This window comes from Monomorium pharaonis, chromosome 3 (assembly GCF_013373865.1).
Source record: "Monomorium pharaonis isolate MP-MQ-018 chromosome 3, ASM1337386v2, whole genome shotgun sequence".
Taxonomy (NCBI): Eukaryota; Metazoa; Arthropoda; class Insecta; order Hymenoptera; family Formicidae; genus Monomorium; species Monomorium pharaonis.
The window spans coordinates 29636585-29650284 of NC_050469.1; the positions used below are offsets into that span (position 1 = coordinate 29636585).

General features: G+C 33.1%; 1 protein-coding gene across 9 annotated transcripts; it reads left to right on the top strand.

Moving 5' to 3' along the window:
• Positions 1-78: 78 nt before the first annotated feature.
• LOC105837691 lies at positions 79-11754 on the top strand. Of its 9 annotated transcripts, none has more exons than XM_012682668.3 (5): positions 79-1457; positions 1792-1909; positions 2023-2181; positions 3599-5246; positions 5996-11754. In XM_012682668.3, the coding sequence occupies exons 3-5, from the start codon at positions 2113-2115 to the stop codon at positions 10402-10404; spliced, it is 6126 nt and encodes a 2041-aa protein (XP_012538122.1). In that variant the 5' UTR covers positions 79-1457; positions 1792-1909; positions 2023-2112; the 3' UTR covers positions 10405-11754. The 9 variants fall into 9 exon arrangements, with proteins under 9 accessions (XP_012538122.1, XP_012538123.1, XP_028051051.1 ...); XM_012682669.3 differs by having other exon boundaries at positions 79-1452; XM_012682667.3 differs by lacking the exon at positions 79-1457 and adding an exon at positions 1464-1726.
• Positions 11755-13700: the final 1946 nt, after the last annotated feature.

Here is a 13700-nt window from a genome sequence, read left to right on the forward strand (position 1 = left end):
AAAGATTCTCTTATATTTATGATATATTTGTTAAAAACACCTCTTTCTCTCTCTCTGTGTCTCTCTCTTTCTCTCTACACGGTTCTAAATACGTAAAAGAAATATTTCAATAATCACTTTTTTATAATGTACTAAAAGTTGCCAAAAAATTGGTCATAACTTGATATATTTAATGCTGTATCATCACATTTCATAGATATGCTCGACTCAAACTAAAATTTTTGTTCTCTAGTTTAAAAAAATAGATTTATTTTTGTTTTAAGAAAAAGAATGAGCTGAGAGAGAACTGAGATTAAATTAAGTTACTCTACAGGATAGAAATAGACATGAGAAAAATACAAGCCAAATTCGTCATTCGAAGAACGCGTCCCATTTGATCACGTTGCGTAATCGTAGCCACTCACAACGGGCGGTGTTTATAGTTTTTCATTGGATCAAGAGATTGAATATGAAGTGGTCAGTTAAGACGCGATCTACCTTTGCGACATAGGTCAACAGAAGCGAGGGAAATTTTGTACATTCGTAGTATACAAGCGTGCAAGCCCATACACATATGATATTATAAAAATAATAACTGATTCTTCTAGAATCAATAGATAAAGTTAATGATTTAATATTAGCTCATTCTCCGTCCGCAATCTGGATCTTTTTTGGCACAAGTAAAATTTTATTCTTAATTTGATCCACTCAAATTTCAATTTTTATTACATTTTTACATTTGAATTAAAAACCTATATATAATAATTATGTAATAAAGATATTGAAAAATAACTTTAAATTTCTTCAGATTTTTTGAAAGTCTAGAATACTCAACAAGAAAACTTTGGATGGACAAAAGAGGTGTGGACTGCAAATGGAGGATTAACATACATAAATACTGCAAATACAAAGATACAAGAACATTCGAGCAATGTTGCATCTCTTGCAATGTCTGGAGTAGTACTGTCGAAACGTTGCAGTGTGTTGCAATATTGCTGAAATGTTGTTATTTTGTGTTGCATAGGTAATAATTAGAAAAAAAAAAATGTAAATATATAAATATATATTTATACTTATATTTATATACGGTCCCTAAAACCTTGTGACCAAGATACTAGAGTCGCTCTAAGGTATTCGCTATACGTATATATACATACATATATATATCGAACTATAACACGACGATCACGTGAGTGCGGTGACGCATTGAAGAACAAAGAAGCCTTTGAAGTGTGCCGCCGGTCTTCCTTTCGCAAGTTTCGCATTCCATTCCATTCCATTTCTCTTCCTACGCCCGTGGCGTGCGAGTCGCTCAACACAGCGCGACATCCCATTTTTTTTTTTTACGTTCGTCACGTGAGGGATCGAAGAGAAAATTACAATACGAGCAAACGAACGAACGAAAGAATAAAAAAACGAACGGACGCCGATTAAATCGGAATCGTGCGCTCCGGAACTCCGGATGACGACGAGGTAAGGTAAGCAGGCTTCGTATCGAAGCACGCATCTAATGTGGTTAACGCGATCCACGGAAATCAATGCCGATCGAAATCATCGGAACTCGCCACCGTTTGCGACGCACCACGTGCACCGTTGTACTCGCGCCCCTGTGCCGGTTGATTTGCCGACTTGCCGAGTCGCACCAATCAATTCTAACCTTACCTCACCTGCCGCGCGACAAATCTAAATATAACCGTTAAAGTCTCCGAGGACTCCTCCGCGCGTCGCGCCGTTCTCTCGATTGAAGGTGATTGTGAAACGTAAGTGAAGTTTATTCATTCGTAGCTTATCGTGCCGTATCTTGTGTCGTAGAGACGATTCGAAAATCGAAGAAGCAATTGGAGTGGGAACAGGTGAACGCGAGAGCAACCGAAGACAACCGGAACGGTTAAGCAAGCGAAACTAACCTATACATAACCTCCTCGTACAGGTAAGTGAGAACGACGATCCTATTATTTTCTCTGTCCTCTTAAAGCTTTAATTTAACTTCTTTCGCCTTTCTTTATGCTCGTGCTTTCCTCCTTGCGTGCTTTTATTTTGCAGTGTGTGTGGTAAACACAGAAAGATTATAGAGGTCCAGGTTAGAGAAGTCTTGTGTCGGTATGATGTAGAACGGGTAGAACGCAGTTATGGATGACTCATCGGCGGCGAACGGCAAAACCTTCAGCGAGTTTTGAATTAATTCTTCTCGATTGGCAGTGTGTAGGTTATAAGAAATGAAACAGCGAATAATAAGTATGATGTTCGAGCGTAGTGGACCACATTTTTTGGAACGTTCGAACGTTGCGAATTTCTTTCTCTAATTTATAAAGCGAATTTTGGGATGCGATCATTTCAGTTTAATAGTATTTATCAACTATTCTTGCATTCCTTGTACTTTGCATAAGCGTTACTGTGCATTCTGTTTTTATGCAAATATATCAGTTGCAACTACGTATTTCAATTTTGTTTGTAAATATTTCCTAGAACGTTTGATTAAACAGAGCTGTGATAGAAAATTAGGGATATTGTTTTACCCTTGTTGTTCACCGAATGTAAATAAAAATGATGTACTTTGGACAGAATGATAGATACTTCGAGGAATTTATTTTTTACACTTGAAAATTGCATGGATTTTTGGAGGATTTTAATTTTTATAATTTTTATAAGTTTTTATAATTAAATTCTATCTCTTTTTCTCTGACAAGATTGTTTCTTTGATTATTTTTTGGTGTTAATGTAAAATGTCAACAATTAGCATCGTATTGTGGCACATCTACATATATTCGCGTAGCTCATAAGTTTTTAAACGAGTGAATAATATACAAAGTTGTATATTGCTTTAAATTAACTTGTGTATTTAATTACCTTTTGAATTATATCCTTGATCCAAGTTTATTATTTGTCATGTTTAGTTCACTTTTTTTTTTAGTACTTTCTCAATTTTTTCAAATTTCTTCAAATTTAATATTTAAAATTCAATATGGCTTTTTAAATGATGATTAAGAATTTATATGATTAAGGAACATTATATATAATAAAATAAATTTTAAAGTTATGTTAAAAAAGTTTTGTTATTTTATCTGATATTTTGAACAAAATTTCTGAAAAATATGGAAATTCTCAAAACATTTTTTTACAATAGTAAATACTCTGAGGTTGTCAATTTAGATCGAAAAATTATTAGTACTAACAAAATATTTGAATAAAATGTTTATAAGTAGGCATTGAATAGATTAACTAATTTAAGAGCACAGAGTTAAATTGTGGTGTAGAGATAATATATTCTATATAGACATAAAGAAGCTTCTGAGTAAATTAGATATTAAATATTTATTTAAAAATGTAAAAAATTACTATTATTATTTTATATTGGAATTTTACTGAAGCACATAGAAAAAAATTATTTTTTTGTCTTTTTCAAAGTTAAAAGACAATATTGTGTCTAATATGTATATAAAAGACAAAATTTTGTTGAAAAAAATTATTGTGCTTAATAATTTTAGAGAAAACAATTTGATTGATAACACTTTATTGAAGATATTTTAAGACTTATATATTTATATACTATATAGTTTTATACATTTTATTGTTTTTCTGCATTTTTGAAGATTTATAATTCACGTTAACTATATTACAGATGGATATTTCCGACGAGGAATTATTCGATGCATCACCAAGCAGTAGTAATACTTTGCCCATAGACGCAAGTTTAAATTTGATGGCACAAACGAATGATGCAGGATTGACACAGGAGCAAGAGAGAGATGTCAATGATATCACAACTAAAGATATTTTAGTAAAGCTTACACGTTTGCCAAATACAACGAAGAAAAAGGAACGAGAAAATTTGCATTCACTCAAAAACAAAAGGAGACGTTTTACATGGAAATATGGAGTATTAAAGAGTGATTTGATTAAACGACGAAAAAAGGACGCTTTTAAAAAGAAGCAAGCATTGAAAAAGATGGAATCTGCTAAAGTAAACGAGGTAACAGCGGGACCGTCAGAAAATAAAGCGGATGAGCAAAGTACTTCCTGGTACAATCAATCGTATAACAAAATTGGAAAATATTACGGAGATAATAAGCAGGACGAGCAGAGCTCTGAACAGAGTGTGATTAACAATTTTTTATCGACTTGCCAAGCACTGGAAGAGGACTCTGATGACATTTCCGATGACATTGTAACTTGTGCATGTGCACGTACTTTGCCGTACAAATTTTATCAGAAAGGCAACTCATCTGTCTTACTTAACAATGTAAACACAAAAGACTGTCCTTCATCTGTCTTATCGTTAAGCGACAAGAGCACAGACTTGAACTTGCACACCGGCAGCAAATTCTCTCTGTCTGACTGTTTGTCTCCAAATACTCCAAAATCACAGTTGTTTCACAGAAAACTGCAATTTATGGCCAAAAAGGTAAGAGAGATCAACGAGTGGAAATTTAAGAGAAAACATTGTTGGTCTGATAATGAAACTGAAGAGCAAGAGACCTTGATTTCAGTTAAAGAATCTGTACCAAAAAAAAGATGTCGATTAATAATATTGAGTGATTCTGATAGTGAAGATGCGTCTACAAGTAGAAAAGCAATTGAAAGTAATAATCAGAATGAATCTTATTTGCCTCTTGAGAATATTAACGAAGAGAAAACGGATGTACAGATTAGTCACACGGCGCAAATTGTTTTAACAAGATTGGAAGAAATGGACAACGAAGATGTTATTAAGTGGCGAGAAAGCAAAAAGCTTTCGGAGAACATTATGTCTAAATCAATAGAAGAAGAAGAAAAAGAAAAAGAATTGGACCGACCGAAATTATTACAAAATTTAATAATCTCTTTAGAATCTCAAGAGAAATCAATTTTGCCAAACTACAGGATTTTGGAAACGAAAGATCGCCCTGAGGATTCCTCATTAACTACTCCCAATAATTCCGTTCAAAGACGTTCTTCAACAAAATCAAAGCATAAACTAAGAAAAAAATACAAGCTGTTTAGGAAGCCTAGAGTCCTAATGATAAAACTGGATAATTTACCGTATTTTCCTGAAGATGGCAAATATTCAGCGAGTGAGATCGAACATTTAACGAAGAGATATGTGAACTGTATGATGACTTCGAATTTTCAACTTAAATCTCGTGGATTAAAGATGTACACACACGTGCGTTTACGAAGGAGAAGTACGACGGATGCGGATACAGAAGATCGTAGTCCAAGTCCTACTCTGTCCAGGAAACAAAGTATGAATGAGAAATCATTGTCTATGGAAAAAAGTCCAGTAATAGGTACTTTCTTCGAAATTTTACTTAATTTTATTTTTTCATAATTGAAACAGTTTCTATGAAAATCACACAAGTCCAAAAATTGTAAATTTTCTTTAAACATTTATTTTATAAATATGATAATTTTTCTTCGTACATATAGTAGTAGTACATATATAGTAACAGTTAAAAGATTGTAAAAGATCTTTTTTAAAAAATCTCTTTAAAAGGAAAAAATTATTTATTACCTATTGTATTTATCTAATATGGTACATTTATCTTTTTTTTATATAATATCAATAATGGTATAAAGGAAGGAAAAAATATTATTTAAAGTATTAAACAATATTTCTTCTATATACAAAAATTTACAATTGCTTTTAACAAAAATATTGTTTTGCATTTTTTATAACATTGTAATTATGTAATTTTTTTCTGAACTTATAATAAGTATGAGAACAAAGTTTTAGGTTTAAATAATATTTTAAGAACCTATTAAATAAAAAACTCCTGGGCTTGTTTCTTGCGAAAATTATATTTATTTATTTTTAAGTGTTTATTTATTATAAGTGTTATTTATTTTTAAGTGTTTTATTTTTATATTTGTATTTCTCGTTTTTTGTTTAATTTCTTGCCAAATATAATTGTTTAAACTATAACTGATAAAGAATAATGTAGCATTATAACTTATAGTTTTTTAAAGTAAATTTGTTTGAGTCTCATGGAAAACGCTTTAATTATATTTAATACAGTTTTATTAATTCCAATTTTAGTTACAGATTCAAATCATAGAATATTTCAAATGGAAAACAGAGATGAGAATACTCCATTCAAGATTCGAAGGATTGCATCCAAGAGTCAGTGTATAACTTCCTCACCAAGGTCATCCGAAAATAAGATTACGGCTTTATCACCAAACCATTTAAAAAAATGGCGAAACGCGTTTGCCGCATATCAAGTGAAACCACCGATACAAAAAACTGTCGCTTCTATGCAATCATCGTCACCATCGGAAACACTCCCTGTTCTTAAGAAATCGGCGAATGCGGAATGCGAAAGTGTTTTGATTTTACCTTCCACATCTATGTCTTCCACGAAACGTAATGCACCAGTTGAATCGCCTGGAAAACTTTCATCACCGAAGAAACAAACGACTTTAGCGTCAACAAAGTCGACAGAACATAATGATACGTCCAGACCCAAGTCGTCCGTCACTAAGAATCTTTCAAATGATGCGAATGTTGGAATCATCACTAAGAATGACTTTACTCGATCTAAGGATAGCGGAATTGTATCTAAAATCCCGCATAAAAATACAAAAGAGATAGACGTTAATACATCAGACGCTTCCTTAAACTCGAGCAAGAGGAGATCAGATACATCATCGAAATTACATAACAAAGCAACCAATCTTAAAATGTCAATTAATAATACATCTATAAAATCGAAGATTTTGATAGGGCATGGCGATGAACCATACAAAAAAAGGCAGACTGCAGTGGACAACATAATTGTAAGTAAAAAGGGTAGCAAAGATTCGGAGAGCTCGTCGAATAAATCTGATGATGATTCTGATTTTGAAACTCCTCCTTCTTCTTTCTCGACTTCCTCGACTTCCTCATCGACAGTCATGCGCAAACGTCGTAAACAAAAACAAAAAAAATTAAACGAAGTCGAAGCTAAATCAAAATCTTTGAAGTCGAAATCTGCTTTGAATCAGGATCCGAAATCAAAATGCCAACCATCATGCACAACTTGTCCACGGACCTTCACTACATATAATGAAATGCTTCAGCACATGCTTAAGCATATGGCCAATGATCTTCGGAGTACGTATACGTATATTGAAGATAATATTGATTCTACTCCTCCAGAGTCTACCGAGAACAACGATCGATTTTCTAATGATACCACGGAAAGTTTGGTAGAAATAGTTACAAAAGAGGCTGAGATAACAGAAGCCGGAAACGGTATTAGTGAACAAGAAAAAAGACTGTTGGAAAATGCAAACAAATCAAATGCGGAGAACCTTGTTGCTTCGAAAGTATTACAACGAAATATTAAAGAAATCAATGAAGCCAAGGAATCCAAGGAAGCTAAGGAATCCAAAGAAACTAAGGAAGCTAAGGAAACAAGCAAACCTTTGAACTCATCAGCGACAGAGCATATTGCAGAGCGAGTTGCGGAAAAAGTGCCGATGCTTATAGCAAACAATGCCGAGCAGACGACAATAACGCAGAACTCGGAGAAAGAGAAAAACTGTATCGTCGAAGCGTCCTCGAAATTTCAATCGACGGAATCTTTTAGTATCTGCAAGTGTCACGATTTCGAGATAAACAAGAAACATGATACAAATGTGGGCGCGAACGTTCAGATCGAGATCGTTTTGTTATGCATCACTTGTTGGACAGTGTTTCGACGCATCGAATGCTTCAAGGCGCATTACGCACAGCATTCCGGGAAAAACACGCTTTGTAACAAAAACAGACGGATCAATAGGAAAGCCAAATTGCTCTGTATTGCCTGCAAGAAGATACTGCACTCTCTCGAGGATATGGTACTTCATCTGACGATGCATAGTAATCGTGATTGCAAGGGCACGGTAAATTTCATCTGCAATGTGTGTAAGGTGGTCTTTTATGGTTACGGGTCTCTCTTCATCAATCATTTCCAGAATCACACGAAGAATCCACTTTTCCTGGCTAGTCGTAATTCATTCCCGAGGCTTTCCTTCGTCGGCGAAAAAATCCTTGAACAACCGTTGTACATGGGCAACGACAAGTCGAGAGAGATTTACTGGAAGATGGCCGACCATGTGTGCCAAGAATGCAATTTGCCCTTTGTCACCCAAGCCGATTTGAAATCGCACAAGGCGGTCTGCCAGAATACCGTCGATTCTCGCGGTGGATTCTCAAATGTCAAAATATTGCTGGTATGCGGTTTCTGCGAGAAGATGTTTTGCAGCAGGATGTCTTTTGAAATGCATTCATTAGACCATACGCAGAAACGTGACGTGCATCTGCACTACACTTGCGCGGCTGTCACCGCTTTAAAAAAAGTATACATCTGCAAGGTGTGCACATCCATGTGGCAATCCTTACAGAACTTTGAAGAGCACTGGCAGACCCATGGCGAGTTGCATGCGGAATTTGTGTGTTCCCATTGCCAATCTCATCACAACAATTTTGATCTATTCCAGAGACATGCACAGACACACAAGAATAACAACGAGTTACAACAGACACCGATCACATGCGAGGTGATTTATCGTGACATCAGTGATCACAATTTTAACGAGAATTTACAAAAGAACACCACCACGAATGATCTACCTTGTATGCATTTGAGTTCTTTTGGTGAGAACGATTTAGTTGAGAAGATTGTGCCACAAACTATACAGAGCTGTGATAAACCAGACGATCAACAAGAATCACTTCTGGAAAGACTCTTGAATCAATCCAAGACTGCGATGCCGAGAGGATCAGTACGCTCCAATAATGAAGAACAAACAACCAAGGAGGTCTCGCAAGTTTCAGTACAAGTTCCTTCGTCTAATGTCGCAGTCGCGCAGTCAAAGCAAAATAGTAATTCGAGAAATTGTGAAGACTCGGATGAGGATGATCTAACGATAATGTTGTCAGAAAATGAAGAGAGTTCAGTATCAACTGGGGTCAGGAGAAATGCCGATACACCCTCCACTAAACAGAATATACAAGAAGATGCGAAATCAAAGATGTCCAATTCCGTTGTTACCGATGAACAAACGCGACGTTCCAACAATGCGACTCCAGCCTCTTCACCCACGAAAACTTTGCAGACATCGAGCGACATGAATGAGAGTGCGAGTTCAAATGCTCAAATTAACGTAATAACTTCGAGGGAATCAAGAAATACGCAACTGGATGGAAGTCCAAGCATTTCGAACGCTAACAAGACGCTTGAGAATCATGTAAATCACTCAGTGTCACCACAAGCGAGACAAGAGCTTAAGTTACCAGAGAACGCCATGAGTTCCATACCTAAATCTTTCCTGCGTGTGAAGTCCTTGGCAGAGCTGACAAGCATTCCCTTAGAGAAGCAGGTCTGTTGGGTGTGCGGCTTGTCATTCGAGTCCGAGCAAAATTTGAAAGGACATATGTCGATACATGAGGTTCAATTGCCTCATCAAGACAAGAAAAGTGAGCATCAAGTATCTTCGATCAACAATGCACAAATTCGGCCAACAAAACCGACATTCAATTCTTTCCAGCCCTCAACAGCGACTCAGGATCGTCTCGTTTCTTCCGTGGCGATCAATAACATACCTTCATCCATCAACGTGGATCATCCTCCGAATACACTCGGTCGAGTGATTAACGCCCCCAACTCTCGACAATGCCAAGTGATCGGTGTGAAGCCATTACCTCTTACCAAAACTAACACAATTGCCGATGTATCCAAATCAAAAGAGACGTTGTCTCAAGAAGTGACTCCATCATCGGATAATGTTAATGCTACATTACAGAATCTTCCGAGGACAGCCTATCATCATAACTTGCCGCCTCACATCAGCTATACATTAAACAAATCAGTCCAAGTGCAGCAAAGTACTGGCACTGTAGCCGTTAAACCATTTTTACAAACTACTTATCAAAAACCTAGACCGCCTCCTCCATATTTCCAGTCACTGCAACAACAGCAGCCGTCACAAATGCAGCAACAGTCGTTGCAACTGCAACAACAATCACAACTACAGTCTCAGCACCAGCAACAACAGACGCAGCAGCTCCAACAACAGCTGCAACAGCAACAATTGCGCCAACAATTACAGCAGCAACAGCAACAACGATTGCAGCAGCAGCAGCAAACACAGCAGTTGCAGCAACGGCTACAATTGCAGATGCAACAACAATTGCAACAGCAGCAACAGATGAATAATCTCAGTGGTAACGTTGTGCATTATGTAATAACAGAAGGAGACATGTCTTATCAGTTGCGACCGGCAAACGTACAAGTAAATTCAGATAATGTTATGTACGTGACTGTGAACACAATGCAGCAGATCTCGAAGAATCCAGAACGCTACATTTGCTTATATTGTCCGGGTTTCGAGTGCGGTTCGGTACAGGAGTTTGCATTGCACGAGCATTCGCCAAAACACGAGGCGCGCAGTAATTACAATAGCGGTTCTTATGTATCTTGAACGTAAACCATTGATCACATTTTTTTAATTTTGGCACAAGGCAAATGGCGAAGTTCAAAAACACAGTCATTCTAGCGAATAATGTTTGATATTATCTTATTTTAATTAATATTTGTTTAATTAAAATTCGTTTGGATTGCATGATTCTGATTGAATGCAGATATCGGATGTAGTATTCTTTATTACAGCCCTTGTTCTACTAATAATGTACATATACGTTTTTGACTAAATAAAGAAAGACATATTTCTGTTTATGAATTAGAACAGAAACTTAAGAATTACTGTGATATTTTGGACAATTTTTTGCTTAAATAATTTTCTTTACTAAGAAAAACATATATGATTATATCATTATTTTTTGTATTAGTTACCACATTTAAACATAAAATGCATGTTATATTATTATTATATTATTAAAATATGCGAAATTGTGACATTTCGTCATTTAATATAAGCTGGATCCCCTTTTTTGCTGAACTGTTCCTCAAACTTAATCGGGATCGATAATGTAGTCATTCATGCACATCGTTAATAAGATTTTGTATATATTTCTTTTACAGATTTGGAAATTCTTTTTCATAATTAAAGTACACTTATTAATATTAATTTGTGAATTGGATTTTATATCGAGAACGAAAAAACAAAAAGATTTTTCACTAGAATAATAATCGCGTTTAATCGGTAAAACAGATCCATCTCCAGCATCTCCTTAAAAGACGTCAAAATTCTCTGATAAGTTATGCGAAAACATTACGTAAGGTGAAGATATTTAAGGTGTGAATGTGTCAGATGTAACCATGAAAGAAGAAAAAAAACCTTGATTGTGTGTCATAAAAAGTTTTGCGTTAATTTTTTTATGCCAGTATTAATATATGACTATTCAGAAAAAACACTTCTTATAAATTAATATCAAGTATTAAATACTCTTTTCCATAAGATATAAACAAAAAATTTAAATATAAAAACAATAGTGTTCTCAATCTTAATATAAAAATTGACTATGACGTGCATTACACATGTATGTCTCCAATAATTCTATAAATGAATATAATCTATATAAATAAAAATATTAAAAAAGTTAAATCTGAACCAATTTGGTTTAATCCGGAACTCTTTGTAGGACAGTTTTAATGCGGAACAAAATTCAAATTCAGGATATCTGGTCATCTTACATATATGTTAACATCCATTTTGTGTTATTGATGGATTGACTGTTAATTCTATATATTTCATTTAATAATTCTGTATATCTTTTTGATTGAAACTTCTTTTTCATTTCGTGTTTAATTCTTTCTAATATCAAGACATGAATGTTTTATAGGAAAAAATATTAATTTAGTAAGAGGAAAATAAATTATTGAAAAGAGAAATTTATTGAGTGTGATTTTAAATGCACGTTTGATCAGAAGCGTGTGATTCAGAAACGATATACATATAATTATAATTATTTTTTGTCCAAGTTAATAATACGATATCACTTAATCTTTGTAATTAATAGATGCCAGATATGTTATTTGCCTGTATCTGACCATTAAAAAAGATGAAAAGATATATAGAAACATATATTAATTTATATTTTAAACAATCATTTAAAAAGTGGCAATCGCGGTTCAATAACAGTTTAAATTTTTTGTCATTAATAATCCATGCTATATGCAAATATTTATTTAGTAGTATGTTTTGAATATATTTTGCAAAATACTTTAATGTTTATAGATTGTTAAATTGCTAAAAAATGACCAAAATATTTAAGAAGTACAGGAATATGAAAGAATATTAGGGATTTGTGTTAGGGAAACCATTTGCACATAGTTATATAAAGTTATTTGTACACAAGGAGTATTTCCAGAAGTATAAAAATTATAATTAAAGCATTTAAATTAATTTTTTGTTATCTATGTGTCAAAGTGTGGTTTTTAAGTTTGAATTGACAGGTGAGAAAAGAACCATTTTTGACGTACAAGTATTGAAATATACTATTGTTAATATTTTTATATATATACCATATATAACACAACAAAAATCTAGTAACAATTATATTTGATTATCAGTATGAGATTAGCTACATTCAACAAAACCAGATATTTTGAGAGATTGAGTGAATAACAGGCCATACTGTCTAAAGAATACCTTTAGCGATTATATTTGTACTGAAGACTAATCGAATAACTTTTTAGAATAAAGTAGCATTTTACAGTTGAATTTATTTAAAGTAAAGAATCAATTATTTGACTTTCACTTCGATTTTTTGAGATCGATGAATGAAAGAGAAATTCCTTAATGAGATCGATTTTATTCCGAGATAAGACTTTATATGTATATATTTATACTTTTTATTAGAAAATACGTCACATTATCTCAATTTGTCAATGCTGTCGTTACTATCTAATCAATTTAACATTATTGAGATTTTAACAAGACATTATTTCAAATTTTTCTGTAATGAAATTCTAATGCTATAAAATTTCAGGAAGATATTAACGATACAAAATACAACAGATATAATAAAAACATAGATAAAAAATTATTTATATTGACAATTAAATTTTCTTTTACTAATACTTTTTTATTTTTTTTATTTTTTCTGATTATTACTAATTATTTTATATTTTGCAATTATATGAAGGTTTTTTAGTTTCTTCTATTATCTACTGAAAAATAAAATAATACATTAAATTTTTTGCTAAAGGATTCTTAAATTCAATACTCTAGCTGTCATTAATATTTTATTTCATAATACTTACAATTTTGTTTATGTTTTGTTTGTATATTTTCAACGATAAGAACAGTATGAGAAGAGTTATTAGTTTCTTTAATAATTATCTTCTTGAAATTTATTGCATTATTTATATTATTTATTGCATTATAATAGTATTTTACGTAAAATCTTATATATTATAGAGATAATTATAAAAGATTATTTTAATTAACATTTTATTAATAATAATAGGGTCATTGCGTTATTCATACACACATAGTCAATGAACAAGTAAGAAATTGATCCAAAATTATATAAAAATGTAATATAATTATATTATATAAAATAACACTTTAATCAAATTTGTATGAAAATTAAATTTAAAATATCTATTTGCAATTTATTATTTCGATGTTTTATTATTTTAATATTTTTCTTAAACAGTTATTTATATACTAGTGACATTAGTTATTGCTTAGCGACTAATGCAGTGACCCTATATATATTTTTCACAGATGATTTTCTCATCAATCGTCATTTTAAAACAAAATTAAATGATGTATACGATAGATGCTAAATGGTTGACTGGCTTCTGTAC